The sequence below is a fragment of the Plasmodium coatneyi genome, chromosome 6 (assembly GCF_001680005.1).
Source record: "Plasmodium coatneyi strain Hackeri chromosome 6, complete sequence".
Taxonomy (NCBI): Eukaryota; Apicomplexa; class Aconoidasida; order Haemosporida; family Plasmodiidae; genus Plasmodium; species Plasmodium coatneyi.
The window spans coordinates 267,227-286,189 of NC_033561.1; the positions used below are offsets into that span (position 1 = coordinate 267,227).

At 29.4% G+C, this 18,963-nt stretch overlaps 4 protein-coding genes across 4 annotated transcripts; 1 reads left to right on the plus strand and 3 right to left on the minus strand.

Annotated features, from left to right (window-relative positions):
- Positions 1-1,390: 1,390 nt before the first annotated feature.
- On the minus strand, positions 1,391-2,590 carry PCOAH_00013190 (Uncharacterized protein; the record flags this gene model as incomplete). Its single annotated transcript, XM_020058128.1, has 2 exons — positions 1,391-2,347; positions 2,510-2,590. 2 exons carry the CDS (start codon positions 2,588-2,590, stop codon positions 1,391-1,393), a joined length of 1,038 nt encoding a protein of 345 aa, XP_019913771.1.
- A 3,628-nt stretch (positions 2,591-6,218) lies between these two features.
- On the minus strand, positions 6,219-7,035 carry PCOAH_00013200 (Uncharacterized protein; the record flags this gene model as incomplete). Its single annotated transcript, XM_020058129.1, has 2 exons — positions 6,219-6,801; positions 7,013-7,035. 2 exons carry the CDS (start codon positions 7,033-7,035, stop codon positions 6,219-6,221), a joined length of 606 nt encoding a protein of 201 aa, XP_019913672.1.
- Positions 7,036-9,141: 2,106 nt separating this feature from the next.
- On the minus strand, positions 9,142-12,398 carry PCOAH_00013210 (alpha Duffy binding protein; the record flags this gene model as incomplete). Its single annotated transcript, XM_020058130.1, has 4 exons — positions 9,142-9,185; positions 9,277-9,350; positions 9,574-9,652; positions 9,758-12,398. 4 exons carry the CDS (start codon positions 12,396-12,398, stop codon positions 9,142-9,144), a joined length of 2,838 nt encoding a protein of 945 aa, XP_019913776.1.
- Positions 12,399-16,660: 4,262 nt separating this feature from the next.
- Positions 16,661-18,203, plus strand: PCOAH_00013220 (Uncharacterized protein; the record flags this gene model as incomplete). The annotated part of the gene is made up of 2 exons (XM_020058131.1): positions 16,661-17,306; positions 17,442-18,203. 2 exons carry the CDS (start codon positions 17,106-17,108, stop codon positions 18,201-18,203), a joined length of 963 nt encoding a protein of 320 aa, XP_019913882.1.
- Between the last annotated feature and the right edge of the window lie 760 nt (positions 18,204-18,963).

The window sequence follows — 18,963 nt, forward strand, 5'->3', positions numbered from 1 at the left end:
CCATACACACCTGAACCCTGAAACCTGATGTTTGCCATATTTGCACAGGCAGTGTTTCTTCGTGCTTACACGAACAACACCTAAAAATTTTACTACTCATTTCAGTCATAGATCCATTTTCATTTCTACGCAATTCGGTGCCTTCCTTTTGTGATTCCTTCTTTATTTGCTTCTTCATTTGACAAACAAAACATGTATTTTTTTTTAAATACTTTCATATATAGCACAAATTCGAAAGGCTCTTTTTTCAATGAGGCACTGGTGTTATAATGTAGACATATTTTATAAAGCCTTAACTCCTCTGCTTTTAATATGCTATACTCCCTTTATAATAGTTATGTAATGCGAAGCAGAACAGAAAAATGGGAACTCCAAGCACAGGGAAAATATATAAGGAATGAAATACTTCCTTTAAAAATATAGACACCGCTTTTGATAGCAAATGGAAATAATATTTTATGAGAAGTTTTAACTAATTCTTAATAAGTTAATCCGCCTTAATGGTGATTAGATCAAAAGCATAAAAATAGAAAAAAAACAATGCTTCTAATCTTAAGTGTATATCAAATTGCGTAAGACAAAACGAACAATACACAAAAAGAAATAATAAATGCATGTGTATGTGTGCATGTGATAGGAAAAGTCAAAGAATTCCTATATATATACTTTTATAATTATAAATGGATTATTATATATGTATGCAACAAATTGTGAACAAGTATTATATAAAACAACAATGTAAAGAATATACATTTTAAAAAATATAATTAAACACTATGGAGTATGTAAATGCAGAATCCATAAAATAAGATATAAAAATTTAACACAATAAAAATGAATGAAATAAAAATATATAAATGAAAACAACAATAATAAAATTATATAAATATCTTCTTTTCCACCAAAAATATTAAATAACGATTAAATATTTTTTAAAAGATATATATAAAATTTTAACTAATGATTGAAGTAATCTTCGGCATACTTAAAAAATTATTAACATGTGCGTTAGACGATAAATACAATTAACACAATTGTGTCATTGATGAATTTACGTATTAACTGATTATCTATATGCATAAATAGCATTTTATTATATAAGGTAAACATAAAAAAAATTAGAATCTCTCAAATTGTGCTCTTTTTTATAATTATAAAAAATTAACAATTTAAGTAAATATTTATTATTATGCACAGCTTACTCAATAAGAAATACAAAATAACATCAAAAAATTTTCTTCTAACAAAAAATGATAAAGTAATATTCTCCATATTTATATTAACAATACTATATATTTGTTCTTACTATGCACAAATATACTAATGTGATGCATTCAAATTATTGTACTCAGGGACTTCACAAATAACACACTTTTGGTATATGTTTGCTTTATTCGTTAATTTTAACACCATGCTTTTTGAAAGTTCTTCTAATTCTTCTTACTCTCATATATGCTTTTAAATAATAGTAACAAAGATTCAAGAACAATTCACCGGAAATACAAGACATTACGAACATTGCAATAAATGCATTAGTTATAGTAGCTGTCAACACTAAAAATACAGAAAAAATTAGAGTTTGAATTACAAGTGGCAACATTATTTTGTTCCTCCTAAAATAATAAGAAATTACTTCTTTCCCACTTCGAAGTTCCAAAAATTCACGTTCCGCAGAATAATTCCTTGCTTTCATGTAACGCATAAATTTTAATTGAAATTGTACATCCATTTTCTTAAGTGCATTTATCAACTTCTCCATTACACATTTCTTTACTTTGCTATAATCGTAGTATTCCAACATGTTAGGAACGTTCTCATTTGGTGGTAGGGGAAGTTTTTCTAAATCTTTATTATTCACTTCCGGCTTTTTCTGTATTCCCTGAACATTACTATCTGTTGGTTTCTTATATTCGGTATTTCCTACGCCATATTCAACATTTTCTTCTCTTCTATAGTAACCATCATCTGGTTCTTTAAGAAAATTATCATCTTCATCTACATCGGAAGTATCTTTTGACCTTCTATGAATTTTTTCATTTGTTATTTTATCTTTTCTTCTTCCAAAATGGTTATCATTTTTCGTTTTGGATGTTAATTTATCAGGTTTGCCACGAAATCTTGGATCTTGCGTTTGTTCCCGAGCATTAGGTTTATTCCTCATTCTACTTGGGGATCTTCCATCATAATGATCCTCATCTTTTAACATATTATGTTTTCTTTCTTTTAAGTTTACACTATTTTCATGTGTGGAATCTGTGCAACTTCCACTTAATAATCTGCTATTCCTTACATCTAACTTGTCATTTAGGCCTATTCTGTTCTCCCATAATTCCCCCAAAATAGCTGACTGCAAGAAAGACAAACACACAAAAGTTACATAAAATGTGTAAAACAAAATTTATTTTGTTTATTTATTTCTACATTAATAAAACCAAAGATATTCTTAAAGTAGCCGCATGAAATGGACAGAAAAGTATCTAAAGCATTGGTCTATAATTAATTATTGTACCCTATAAGAATTGGGAGATATCCATACTAAGGCACTAAATGTAAGAATTTTAATTAAAGGGAACCAGAATATTTCTTTCATCAATTACTACTTTAGATTTACCATATATTATTTGATAAAGAATAATAAGAAATATCCCCTTTTTTTGTATTATCAGTGCAAAAAAAAGTTTCTCCTATGCCTGCTCTAATTTTCCTTAAAAGTATATTATAATATTTTACTTGCTAAAACTGAAACATGATAAATTAAATTCATATTTGCCCTAATTCTTAAAATATAAATAAGAAAAAACACAAAACAAAAAGAAAATAGCAAAATCGCATTAAATAAATATTTCACATGAATTAATACAAAAATATAAAATTACAAAAAAATTAAAATAACATATTGTTAATCGTTAAATATATAGAATATGAAAAAAATATAATATTCTTCTGTAGGCTCAAATGTTAAAACACATTATATTATTGTATTATTTTTACTGGGACAATAAAATAGAAATAATAAATTTCGACAATTCTACAATAATTTCAACGGCTCATTTAAAAAATAAAAAATATATGAAAATGTTCAGAATTCTACATTCATAGATAATTGAGACCGTGTAAAATTATTAGAGCTATAGGTGTACAGGTTTCCCATAGCTGCTAACGCGTAATATATTTTTTTATTTATATACTAAAGCGAGTTTTTCTTATAATATTGTTTACCGTAATTTAATGAGCTGATTTTAATTATAAACATGAATTGTTTAACTATTAGATAAAGTAAAACAACAATTAATTTTTTTCCAATTATATAAATTATAAAAGGTTATATTATTATTTTATATATAAGTACATATTTTTATGGCACCCCTTCCTTTTTCATTACCCCATACATTTTTAAACTAATATTCTCAATTACTAATCTCAAATGTATAGGCCTGCAGTGCTTTTATACACATTAAAAAAAAACTAAAGTACATAAATGGTGTATTATATATTTCTTTACACAACAATTATAGAAGTCGTTATTCTTTTCTAATTGGAAAAAATATATTTTACTATCGCCAAATATTACGCGTGAAAAAGAAAATCCATAACTTCATTACTACGCACTTTTTTTTCCTAAAAATAAATGTTTTTTACGTATATTATTTGTAAATATTGTTATCAAATATGCTGCATATTAAATATATAAAATAATGTGCAGAGAAAGAAGTCAAGATTATATCAGAAAAAAGAAACAATTTCTCGTTGTAAGTCACTTTCGTGATTTTCACTAAGGAAAAGATTAAAAAATTTATATAATGAAAAGACATGATAATTAATGATAACAAAAAATTTTCAATTTTTTTAATACTTCTTACTTATAATTTTTGGGTAATTAATTTTGTCATTTATGAAATATGGGATCAACTGAAATACCCTATCCCTTTTTTTCTTCTTTTTTCCTGCTTATGATATATAATAAATGAACCATATGAAGAAGCTGCAGCCCAATTTTTAAATGTAAAAGTAGTGTAAATTAGGTGATATATGAAAAATTCCATAAATAACAGACATATTTCTTATATTGAAGTGTTCTTTTACATTTTCTTATGGCACACTCTCGATAATTATAAAAGTGTAATACACACTTAAATATACCTCGGATTATTCAAAAATTAATACAGAAATTGTTGTCTAGAAGGATTATAAAATTCACCCAAAACAACAATAAATTATGGTGCTTAAAAAATAATAAAAAAAAATCCTCTTACACAGGTACAATTAAAAAAAAAGTGTCTCTACATAATTTGCATTCTTAACATTTACGTTGTTTCACTGTTGTTATGTTCCTTCTTATGTATAAAGAGCCAAGGTTAACATAAAACATTAGTATAGTTTTTAATCCTCGTTAAACATTTGTAACCTCCCTAAATTGGTTCAAAATGGGAAATGTAAAAAGATGGTAACTTAGAATTTGTTCATATTTATGCATATGTAAAGAAAAAAATTGGAGGACATGGTTTTATAGGTTACCACACACATGATGGAAATGGAATTTTAAAATTGATGTAAGTTATAAGTTATTGTTATTTTATCATATAACTAATCCAATGCACTGATATATTTATGGGCATAGTAAATAATATGTAATTATATTAAAAATGATTATTTCTCTGAATACTCTTATTCTTTAGTGTATTTCTTTTTAAAATGAAGGAGGGTATGCAATTTTTTGCTCCCTAAGCTTTTTATAAGCCGTTAATTAGGACATGCATTAATTATAATTGTAATTTCTTTTAAATGAATGTCGCTATTATAGTATAATTTGAAAAACAGATGCACTTAATTATTTCTCCGTCTTTTATTATCATACAATTTTATAACTCTGTGTTGTAACACCACAGCATTAACAGAGAACATACTCATCAATGTATTACGGTATCCTATTTTCGGACCTATCATCACAGTACTCAATAATTATGTTTAAGCAGCTCATCCTACCTCCTTCCTGAAACATAAATGATATAATTTAAGGACCACGCGATTAACCTATAAAACATTAGAACATTAGACCCACATCCACATTCTCATTCTTAAGCATATATAGTATATGCCAATTGTGCAGAATAAAGAAGATGTTAGCTAAAGGTTATGAAATTAGGCGCATGCTGAAATGTATATAAAAATAACAAGTTCAAAAAATCGCACTCTTCCTTCATATCTGTAACTTTAAAATATCATATTACATTAGATAATGTTATGTTTTCCTTAAATTAAAATATATACGCTTAGAAAGAGAAAAAATGTAACGATCATGTATAAGAGAGTGTACATTTAATATTAACTCATTTACGCCTGTTTTTTATTTTGCACTTCTCTTTTTCGATAATGAACATTATTCCTTTTACTTTAATTATTTAGACATGTCTATACCATTCTTTATTTTCTCATATTTACCTTCATCCTATTTCAACTGTACCATTTCCCTCACCAATTTGAAAAGCACTAGAATCATAATGCACCAATTATTTTCAGGATTACTTGATCATACTAATTATGCGTGTTGCCTCCATAAATACACATATATACGGCAACACTGAGCGTTATGTTAGTTTTTGCCTGGCACTATACACATATAGAACTGGCTACTCATTTCAAACAAAATAAAACGACGAAAAAATAGAAGACACGCGTGCGAAATACGCACATTTCTATGTTTAACTTTACATTAATAGATCAAATATTTTTCTCTTTTCTTATTTGCTTTTTTCTCATTTTTGAAATTTATGCCCTAATAAAAAGGTTAATATATTAAGAAAGAAGATACATCTGTTAACGCAGTTGCTTATAATTTAGATAAAAAGAGCCATGAATGAAGAATTCTTATGAGAATTCATATATTTCTATGAGAAAATGTATTAATGTGACAATTAAGTGCACATTGCACAATAATAATTCTACATTGTATATTGTTAACTCCTTTAAAAGAAAAAAATAAAAACAAAAACAAAAAGGTATTATTCCCTATATTTAAATTTTATTCAGATATGAACAGAAAAAACGTTCTTATGATAAGGTATATTAATTGTATATTGAACACTATCTGATTTTTTTATCATAAAATTGGGACCACACTTTTATATAATTCCCATGCACACGACTGTCCATTTTTGAGGAAAATGTTTTTATACATATTTAACACTTCTGCAGATTTCTTTTTTAACGTACCATGAGGTTTATTGACTATTATTTCTAGCGGATTCGGTATTTTCTGCTTGTTTCCAATATTTACAAGTAAGTAATTGATAAATTCTCCATTCATTATCTTCTCTAACTTTTGCCATTTTTAATTGCTTCCATGCTTCTTCCTCTTCCAAATTTAAATCTTCAATGCCTTTTCCTTGTCTTTTATCCTTTAATGCATCTAAAAAAAATTCCAGTCCTGCTCGATGTTCTTCATTCTTAGCTTTACGGAAATAATACAACGCCTCTACAATATTACACCACCTTCTATGTTTATTTTCATTATCTTCTGTTGTTTCACTATTTTTTCCAATGAAGGATTCATACGTTTTTAGCGTAATGGTAAGCCAATCCCTATTCTCGTCGTTCTCCAGCTGTGTCCACTCATTTTTCAATCTAGTTTCATAGTTGTTATTCTCTAATTTCTCAATGTCACCTTCATTATAATTGTTATAATCTATTATGCTAAATATATCTACAACGTTCCCAGATAAATTATTGTCTGATAATTTTCGAGAAAATTTTGCTTTAAGTGAAGCCCTCGAAGATGCATCGAACTGGTTAATGCCTAAGCTGCTACATATGAACGGATACCAAAACGAGATAATGAAGAAAATGGGAGTTTGAATTTTTTCGTTTTAGCCTCCTTTGAAATACACATATGCACTTTTTAAACTATTTTTGACATATATATGTACATACATATCTATGTATTAACGTGCCTTATTCAATGGCAAATGATTTATTCTGTTATTACCATAAAAGGAAGGAAATTAGAAAAGGCGACTTCAAAATTATTCTGTAGAACATTCTATAAATTCTTAAATTCCAAAAATATACCGAGATCGTATTTTCTTTAATAAAAGGGAAAACATAATACTACTGAGATTGTTGTAATTATTTGCATATGCAACTGATTATTTGTATATTTTATAATACAACATATGTAGTAAAAAATTATAGAAAAAAACTGTTATTAAAATTTCTAGAATTTCTTATATTATATTAAATGCGTAAAATAACTTTTCTTACAGAAAAATAAGAACAAGATATTCTTACGAAGTCTGTATTCTGATACGATTATAACAACAGTGGTTGTTTATTTTATGAGGTCTTTTTTTTTTTTTTTTTGCGGGGTTTGAGTTGCTTCTTTTTAATATAAATAAACAATAAGCAGAAAAACAGAAAAACAGAAAAATCGGGGCATTTTATTTTTTCTTTTTTTTATACTTTAACATAAAAATGATAAATTAATCTAATTACACTTAAAAGGACAATAGATTGAACAATATTTAATTACTGCTTTACAACATATATTATTTAAATTTAATTAACTTCCGGGGCCTCGTTAAATATATAAAAATAATGTAGCACCGTTTTCATAAAATGCATGAATATATGTCACCGTTTTTAGAACAAAATTTTAAATTAATTTAAATAAAATGATGGTTGTAATAAAAATTCCTACCTTACATAAAAGGACGCTAAATTGTGATATTCCGGATTTTATTTTGTTCTTACTCCTTTCTTATTTTGTTTTCTTATTTTTCTGCCTTGTTCTTATAAATAGGGAATCAGAAATACAAAACTAAGCAAAAAAATTTTGATATTCCATTTAGCACTTGTTTTTACTTATTTTGTTATTCCTATTTACATTTAAATTTATATTTTATAGCATTTTTCTTTTCTTTTTTTTTTTAATTTTAAAATTGATAATTCCATACACATTAAGAATCATAGTTTTCAATAGAAAAATTAACACCGCGAATTTTATATGGTAATATTCTTAACACAATGCACCAATGTTTTTTATGCTCTTCTGCATTTTCTTTACTAATATATAAATGCGTACACCCTATTTAGTATTTCAGGATGAAAAAAATGAATAACTACTTTTAACCATTTGCCTCCATGAAATATGGAACTATTTATTCTTCTTACCTTTTAAAGAAATATGAAATATTAAAAATCATAGTACAATTACACTCCGCGTATTACCATTATATATGTTTTTTCTTTTCATTCCATTAGTTATCTCATTTTTGTTCGCTGCATTGGTGCACATAAAATGTATGTGGTCTTTAAAGGGCTTAGTTCGTTCGTACCCCAAACGTGAGGAAGTAAGGACAAACTGTCTTCTCTTTTATTTTTTTCCCTTTTGGTTTAACACTTGATTTTAAATGGTGTTACTTCCAAGGATGAATATTTGGCGCGTTCGTCAAATAGGGTGGAAAAGAACATAAGGCAGGCATTTTAGCCACGGAACGCTGCCATATATATATAGAATTCAAAAAAAAAAAAAAAAAAAAAGCTTCTCAAGAGAACTATGCACGTTGCTCCATTTAGTAATCGCTATGAGGGTACAACTGCACTGCACCCTACCACCCCTTATGACATCAACAAACCGAAAAAAATAAAAAAAACGAAAGTGCCCCCCCTTTTAGCAACACAGGTAAACATCCCCCTAGAACTGTTCTATCTTCTGCAATAAAGTAGTAACTAAGTGGAGCACTAAATCGCAGTTATTTTTTTTTCTTCTTTCATACTTTAATATGTATTATTCAAATTAATAAAATTCGTATTTTTTTTTTGGGGTAATATAAAAAAAAATAAAAAGTTGAAAAAAAAAAAAAGAAATTGTACATTTCGCTTAAACGAATTTTTGCTCTATTGGCAAAAGGACTACATCCTACAAGCCAATAAAAGGAAATACACTTGTATTCACTTGCTACAAATACAAACAATTAATTCTAATTTAAATATTTAAATAAAGACACACAATGCAAATAATTGTCATAGTGCTTGCAAATCATTCATGCATAAAGCTTGATATATTTTCTCATTTATTACATCAAGCAAAATATCTGCGCTATATCAGCACTAAAATCAGAATTGCTTTTATTTACCAAAGTAGCATTATGAATAATCCATGGGGGTTGATGTTTGCATGTGTTCAATATCTAAAAAAAGATATAAAAAGAATAGAGAAGAATTATGTGATATTCCTTTTTATGTGGAATTTTTTTTTTTTTTTTTTGAAATTTGAATTACCGTTAGACACCAGGGGGGTTCTGTGAATATTATCACAGTATTCTTCAAACTCATTAAATGTAGCTTCTTCAGAACTGCAGGGACAGGGAAGTGCAGATTTATTATATATAGGTACATACACGTATATATGTGCATATACATGCATGTAATGATTGCACATTTTTACTCTCTTCAAAACTTCACACATGGAATACATAAAATTAATTGTGCATTAACAGCATTTCTTATTTTATTTTCTCTTATAGTTGTTATTCTATCTTTTATTCTAATATTTATTTTATTTTATTTTTTGGTTACTCATTCGTGACTACACTCCATGAGGCAACTAATAACAGCAATATCAGAAACGCTCCCCCGCCGGCAAAATAAGCCATTCCTGCAAAAAGAATATTGGTTAAAAAAGTTTTTATAGCATTGTTAAAATGAATTTTTCTTTAATTTACATAACATCTTTCTCTATTCAACATCTTTTTCTGCATACTTGTAAAGCTCCCTTTTGTAAAGCAATGATATGATGGATCTTCAAATTCCTTTTTCATGCAATCATGGTAATCATAAGAATGGACGTCAAAGTAGCTCAAGCAAAAATCCGATATTGAACAACATAAATATCTTCTTTCCTCTTTAGAACAAGTGCTCGACCACATTTTGTCTTCTATAGAGTTACAGTACATTAAGGAAGCACTATTATTGCACTTGCGTGCTTTAGACATACGGATAATTTTTTCTCGTGCTGCATTGACATTTCTGTACTTGTATTCCCTTATATCTAATTTACCACTACTCAAATTGTTAAGGCTATTTAAGTGGTACCTATTTAGATTTTCCTTAAAATTATCCTGATTCATATGCACTCCCCTTTCTGCTTCATCTTCCATGATGCTATTCCTATGATGTCCATCTACATGTGCAGTTTGATCAGAATTGGGTACACCATTCGGCATGTCATCATTGTTAAAATTATGCTCCTTCAAATCCCTTTCTCTACCTCCATTCGTATTTTCTAAATTGTGAGCTATATCATTAGTAGTTTCATGTACACTTCCGTTTGATTCCAAATTTTCAGTTCCAGTTAACGGAGTTGCACCCTCATTTGGGTTACTGCCAGATCCAGGAACATCACCAATAGCAGGATCAGCAATATCAGATTGTCCAGGAGTGGGTGTACCAGCTCCTGCTGTTTCGGCGCCCTTCTCTGTATGAGTTTGTCCCGAACTTGCTCCTTCATTAGTATGTTGATTAAGTGACCCCTGTGGGCTATGAACTGTGTCTTGTGTATCTTTCCCTTCTGTATTTTTTTCCGTATCAGCTTCTTTACCATCTTTCCTATGTTCAGTACCAGTGCCATTATCAACTTTACCATCTTTTTCAGCGAGAGCAGAGGGACCAGAGCCGGAAACACCAGCTTCACCGCTAACACCCAGAACACCGGAACCGCCTTCCCCCCCACTGGAGACACCATCCTCTCCAACATTACTACCTTCACCGGCAGAAGCAGCGGCAGAACCGGTACTTACGGTAGAACTATCTTTGCCAGTATTAACACTTACGTGCGCAGAATCCCCTCGAGCCTGTTCCCCCCTACTATTATTTACAGATTGAACAGTGGACTCCAAATTTTGTGCCCCCAAGTTAGGAGCACTCTCTACATTCTTCACGATTTCCTGGGTATTTGTTTTTACCTTCCTATCGCCACAAATACAAAAATCAATATATACCTTATCACGATTGTTAATTTCATTCTCAAAATCCTCCTCTTTAAAGTTATTTATCTCCTGCTTTAGTATATCATATGCAGTTACGATACCTGCTCTCTGGATGTTTTGTGCCTCCTTTACACTTAAGAATTTATTTGACAGAATATTCCATTGTTTTTTTTTTCTCGTTATCCATTCTTCATATAATGTACATGTATTGTTACATGGAAATGCCATACATACGTTTTTAGCAACATAGTAGAATCTCTTATCACATTTCTCTCTCAGTTTTCTCACTTCAATGGATAATTCTGACCTATAATCCCTTCCCCATTCTCGAATCCATCTATATATCTGCGGTTCTACATTTAGCTGAACATTTTCATTACAAGACCATGAAGAATACCACCATAATTTTTTTCTAACTGTGGACATCATTGCTTTCCAAATCTCTTTTTTATGTTTATCCCACCATTCCTTACGATGAACTTTGGCATCTGCATCAGTTCCAAAGATGCTGCTCAAATTTTTTTCCACTACTCTGGAAAATCCAATGGATTCCATATCAGTTCCCATAATTATATCTCCAAAATCTTCCAAACTCCATCTGACATCGTTACATAAGTCTTGGTTATATACGTTGTTATTCTTCTTTAATAATAAATCACCCTCTGCTCCAACATCATAAATAAGTTTCTTTTCCAAATATAATTTCCGAAATGCTATATCATTATGGAAATGTGTGTTTGTATTATCTATCAAATTCGTAATTTCCATCATACATAATTGATATCTTCGATCTGGTATACAAACATCTCTTCTAGGAGGACAGTCCCAATCCCTTACCCCGCGTCTTCTCTTATCATTACACTTCCTCATAACATTCTTCTGGAAAAAAGCATCATTCATAACACCACTAGACATTGTTTTCGTCTGACCCATATCGTAAGGATGCCCACCACCTTCCGAGGAATTTCTAAGGGATTTTCCCTCATGTTCAGTCACTAATCCAGGAACATTATCAAGGGTCTCAGATGGATGCCCACTGCCAGACATACCATAATCTAACATAACCAAATTGTTTACATTCCTCCCGTTATCCGTTTTACTGTCCGTTTTATGTTCTCCATTTGCTTCTTCCCCTATGTCATTGTTGTCTCCAACGTTTTGCGCATCGTCAGTGGATTCCTTCAAAATGCGGCTAGTTCTTTTTCCATTCATTTGTGCATCCTTTATTTTTACTTCTGTTACGCCATATTCATATTTTACATTTTGCTGCGCTCTTCCTATTCTGCTTCCATCAGTTCCTTCTAACCATGGTTGTATGTGATCTTCCTCCATACAGTAATGTCCTGTAGCTAAAATACGGCCATTTTTACCTTGCACGTTTTCATTTTCGCATTTCCCTGGAAGAGTTCCATTCATTCGTTCTAATAATACATTATTCACCTAAAAGAAAAATGAAGAGAACAAATTACACGCATCACACGATTTTTAGCTTCTTTGAATTCGCCCCCACTTTTAGTACAATTAAATGGTCCTTTTTTTTTATTGTTTTCTCAGGGCAATTAAATGTACAAGATAATGTATTAGTCTGATCGAAAAATTGCCCCTTTTTTTAGTACCTCGTGTGATAATAATAAAACTGGGAGAAAAAATAAAAAACGTTTTTTTTTTTTTCCTTCCATATTATTTAGAAATAAATGTGTATTGTGGTTATATTATACAAAGCACAGAAAGGGGTGTACGCAATTTATGTACCTAGGTGTTCTACACATAGAATTAAGCATATCTGTGGAAAAGAAAGAAAACTTGAACGAATGTATATACTGAAACCGCGTATACCTAAATTATAATAACCTATATGCAGGGGATAAAACATAAAAAATGTTATGGCAATGTTGTTGGCAATTCTTTATTGATATTTTTAAAAACCTTTTTTTTTTTTTTTTTTTTTTTTTTTTTCTTAACACAACGAACTTTATGAGTACACATTCATGCAACACCTGTTGTTCTTTTCTTTTTTTTTTTATTAGAACAAGGTACTTTATGTGTACACTTTTATACAAACACCCGTAGTATTGTTTCTTTTTTTTTTTTTTCTTAGAACAACAAACTTCATGCGTACACTTTTATGCAACACCCGTAATACTCCTTTTTTCTTTTCTTTTCTTTTTTTTTTTTTTCTTAGAACAACGAACTTTATGAGTACATATTCATGCAGTACCTGTAGTAATCACTTTTTTTTATTAGAACAAGGTACTCTATGCGTGCACCCTTATACAACACCTGTAGTACTCTTTTTTTTTTTTTTTTCTTAGAACAAGGTACTTTATGTGTACAATTTTATACAACACCAATAGTACTCCTTTTTTTTTTTTTTTTCCTTTATTACAACCGTAACCCAGAGTATATCCCAAAACAAATAGTAGATATGGTGTGCAAAAAAGAAGAAAAAAAAAAAAAAGGTGAATTTCATGAGCAAACACATAATGTACGTGGTTAGAAGATTTTTGTTCTAGGTATGGTGTGCAAAGGATAAAGAAAAGAAAGGAGTTTGATTCCATGAGCACACAAATGGTGTATATGGGTAAGAAATTTTATAAGCCGGTTGCATGCGCAAATAAAAGAAAAAGGAATTAGTTCCAAAAATTTATGCCCCCTTTTATATTTATGATTATGAATTTTATGCAAATTAGAAACATCCTTGATCTTTACATATGAATAAACCGCAGATATTTCATGAAATTAAAATCTTATGTATATATTTCTCTATTTATAAATGTTAGCAACTAATAATATACATAAAATTACTATGTAATTTCACCCTTTTGTGAGTTTTTCGCGTTTTTTTTTTCCGTTTTTTACAAGCAGTTGATAATAGAGTCGCTGTGGGAACAAGGAACATTAATATATTTTTCTTAACCTTAGATCGGAAAAGGGAGCAAACTGTTTTTTTTTTCCACCTCTTATTAGTGTATATTTATTAAATACAAAAAAGAATAGTAATTGTATACAGGCAGTTGTACAAGAATAAAGCATTATAATATAAACCCAAGTACAGAGGGGGGTAACGAAAAATTGCACCATCATCACCTGCGAACTGTTTAACTTTTTGCCATGATTTCCTGCTGGCGCTAAAAACATGAGTTCATATGTAATCGGTTATTCTTTTAGTTGAATTATGAAGGATGGAAGGTGTATCGGCTGCTGCGCTTGTTGTTGTTGCAACGTGGTACACACATACCCTTCATGGTAACGACAAATGGTGAAATGGTTTGAGTGTCATCGAGCATGTTCCTTTGCCTGCTCTCTATGTTATATATTTACTATTAATTGTAGGCGTAAAGTACTTAGCAGTGGTAACACTTCTGCTTTAGGAAATAATATCAGGTGTGTTATCATATTTGTGTATTTTGTCGTTACAATTCGCGCGTTTTTAAAACATCCTTTCCGAGTGCTCATGTGTATATAATAAACTTCAAATAAGGAGTTGATTACCTGTTCATACGCCTGAATATTTTTATTCACCTTATAAATTCCTTTATTTTCCTTTAAACACTAAAGGGAACCTTTTGGTGAACCTTACGATTTTTTTATGTGTGTTCCTTTTTACGCAACCTCTTCTTCGCGTTATTTATTATTTTAACAACCGTTTTCATTTTTCTGGGAATTTTTTTAATTTTAATTATTTCTACTTCAATTTTTTCATTACAAATCCTTTCAGATTAAACGATATTGAATGACATCCGCCCTTCTTGCTGCTTCAATTAATTCCGTGTTTTACCCCCCTTCCTTTCCCCTTAGGACTATTCTACCATTCATAATTCTATTGCATGAAAAATATCGCATGTACGTACATATGTTAGGCATAAATGTAAAATGCTGTGAACTGTGGAATTTACCTCATTTTTTTTTTGATTCAGTTAAAAAAAGTTGAGGTCCGAGGACGTGCAATTTTTCATAATAGTGAACTTAAAGTAAAATAAGCAGTTTTAACTTTTTATTCTAAAAGTAACAAAACTTCGCCTCTTGACTTCTTTCCTCTGTTAATACTCATATTTTCATATAAAAGGAAAAAAAGAGTGAAGTGTTTATTTTAACACTTGTTCTTATGAAAATATTATACAAACAGGTATAAATCTTCAAAATTTTAATACCGCGTATAAGTTAAAAAAAAACGTACATGAATATGCATGATTGACAAAACAAAAATACTATATAATGGTAATGTGTACCACTATAATAATAGCTCCACGCGAATTGTGTTCAAAATAAATAAAACCTTCAATGTGAAATTTATATGCTTACACTTCCTTTTTTTTCCGTCGGCAAGCCAGTTCAATCAACATATTATGTTCATTCTTTAAAAAAAAAAAAAAAAAAGAAAAGACCTTAATACATTATGAATAAAGTTGCACATTAGCAAAAGAAAGAAAAGGAAGAAAGAAAAAAGGAAAAAAGGAAAAAGAAAAATATGAAAGCCTTAATATTTAAAAAAAACGAATTCACCAATTTTGTAATTGTCACATGTTATGCGAAATATGTGATATAATCATCTTTTGCAAAGTTGTAAAAGTAGCCTAAGCTTCGGCTACTTGTGTGACTAATCAGAGGCATGTTTCCTTTTACCACACATATAATTATCTTCACAGAAAAAAGAAGCGCACACATATTAATATACCCATATTTTTATTTCATAAATTATTGAAGGACAAATGCCCCTTTTTTGGTAAAATTGAATTTGAAGGATCCCTAAAGAGGGGAAATGTATCATTAAACACATTTAGCAACAAAAATTATAGAACACCCTCCAACGGTGAAAGAAAACACATGTTATGTACTAAATGAATAGTTGTTCAATCATCGTTTTCCTTGATTTTCGGGGAAACACGAAGTTCTTTCTAACGGCAAGGAGATAATTTGCTATTCTCATAAATACACGTGTGTGTTTGAATAAAATTGAACTTCATCTGAACTATTCTAATTCTAAAAGAGCTGTTCACCGCATCCATTTATTACGTTTCTTAACATGTACTAATTCTTATGTACCAGGCAGTATATGCATTCCTTACCTTTAAGGGTTGTATGAATTGCGGTAAGAGTCATATTATTGTCTTTTCTATTCGTCTGCCACTTTTACGCATTCATTATTTCTTAATTAACAGAGACCAAAAAAAAATATATATGTGCAACTAAAATGGAAACTTCAATTTAAAAATTAACTACGCAACGTTGCCAACAATATAACAGAAATAGGGGTAAGTGCGGAAAATGATTGCAACAAAATACAATAAAAAAAACTGCAAATTGTGTTATTTGAAAAGTTAATACAAATAAAGGAAAAATTTTTAAATGCAAAAGAACAAATTAGCCCCAAATTACATTTTCCCATTGCGTTGCACGAACATATGTGTATGTATTATTTATTTCCTTTAATTGCAATTTTGTCCTGCATAATAATAACAATTTTTATGTCATTTTTAGCGTGAAAAACGCAAAAACTGGTAGTGGGTGCGGGTCATTTTTTTTTTATATTATGAGTCATATTTATATTTAAATATAGAAAGAAATACACCCCAAAAATTTATTTTTAAATTGCAACCAATTATTCAAATTTATCTTTCATTTTAAAACAAAATTACAATTTAAGAATCTCTGACACCCAATCGCACAAAAATATTTTTGAAACATCTTATTTGAAAAAAAGGAAAATATAAAAAATATATAATCCACAAAATGATTTTGTCTGTATTTTAAATATCTGTTCTTCTCTTCGTCACTTTAGACAATACTGCATATATTAAAAGCTTATTCAACACCACATATTTTTATTCCTATGTTTTTGCGAAATCGTTTATTTTTTGTGTGATGCATATATACCTATGGATATTTTCTGTCATTTGACATATTTCCTTCACTATTCTATAAGATAGTCTTTTAAACATTTTCCGTTTTCTTGGTGTATGCTTGGCAAAATAATTTAACGCAGTGTAATAACATGCGCAGCATAAGTGAATTATACCTTTTAGTTATATACAAAATATAGCAGTAACATTTTTATTAATAAAACAGTTTTGCTGCATCCTTCAACATATATTAAAAAAAAAAAAATAAAGGAGGAAAAAAAAAATGCATGATAATAAGAATAATCCAAATTTTCTTTTGTCCATAATAGCTTCGTTCGGGAATATAACAAAAGGAAAGAGTTCCTTCAAAAAATCGTTCAAAGAAAAGGAAATAAATTTAAGAAGCAACAAATTTGCGACATATATATTTTTCAAGTCTGTTTTTATTGCATTAGTTCTGTCTTTGTATTACCTTTTCCTACAAGTATGTAACTTCTCTTAATTAAAGAGCACGCACCGTTATACATCCATTATATTATCGCTTTTTTATTTACTCCAAACTACACGTGTAAGCAAATTTTTGAAAGTAATCCTTTTCTTTATACTGCAACTTTTATAGAACATAAAAACATCCACAGGAAATAAATATTCACACTCACACTTAAATAACAGACATTCGAGGATATTATATCAAGACATTTCTTCATTTTTAAAAGGATCCCGAGCTAATAATGCTATCGAAAAACAGAAGAAGAATCCATTTCCATTTAAACATAATGAAAATAACAATTCTTTAGGAAATGTGGATAAACAGAATGAAGACTTAAAAAAGAAAATTTCAAATGACAACCAATTGAAAACCAACACGGGGAAGCCAGGGGAATATAATAAAAACGAAATCATGTTCAGTTGTGCAAATATTGGCAATTGCGAAGAAGTAACAGAAGACGAATTAAGCGATAAATTAAATAACATAAAGGGGGCTGTTAATGGCAAGACGATGCATCTCGTGTGGAAATATGTAAATAATCATGAGAAGGTAAATTTTATTCGAATGCAACAAGAAATACAAAATTATTGTGATATGTCAGCTAAACATTATAACATACCAAAAGAATTTGAAACGAAAAAATGCAAACATGTGGATGATAAAATAACGAATGCACTACTAAAAAAAGAACGCTTTGATTTAAAAAATATAAAGGAATTTGCTAAGGAAGATCTTTGTGCAAGGTGGGAATTTCTAAGGTATATCAAATTGAAGAGAAGATCGTGGAAAGAACTACGCGAATCCTCAAAGGAAAAGTGGACAAACTATATAAATGATGTGTTCAAAAATTATACAACTAAAAAGTCAAGTTGCAAAATGTGCCGAAGATAAAAAAAGGGTTCTGCTTCTGCTCCTTGATATCCAAACACTGATCATCTTACGATCGTACACGTATGGAAGCAAAAAGGTGTCAACAAGTTGGATACGTGCACTGTAATTGCAACGTGTTCTAAAATATCCCTACTTCGAGCAGACAAATAATGGAAGAAAAATAAAAATGTCAAATAGAAAAATACTTACAAGGATGAAGCATTCTGTTATTCAGGATTCTGCACCAATGCGCACTTCAAATCTTATTAATTATGGCCGCTCAGGAAATAATTTCGCGAGAAATTCTTAAGCCAGATGTTAACATTTCAGGCGCACCTGTAACATCATGTCCAGTAGTATAAAAAAAAAAAAAAAAAAAGAAAAAATATAGCATAATTTCGAATTACAAAACAATCCACAAAAAATATAGGTATATGCATCTGCATATATGCATATATAGATTGGCGCATATAGAAATAACTGCGTAAATTCAAACGTTTATACAAAAAAAAAAAATTCAAATATTTTTGGCTTTTTTTAGTTACACTAATATGATAAACTTAAACAAAAGTTAACACTTTAATTATTAATCTTATAAATAAAGTTTTAAAAGCCAGGTCCTTCGTTTTAATTCTGCACATATTTTTCATTCTAAATTAAGAAGTGTAGAGCACTTTATTTTAACGCTTATAGCAAATGAATTTTATATAGATAGTTTATTTTGTTCAAATCCATTCCTACTTTGTTTTACCACTTACACAGTGTGATAAATTTGAAAATT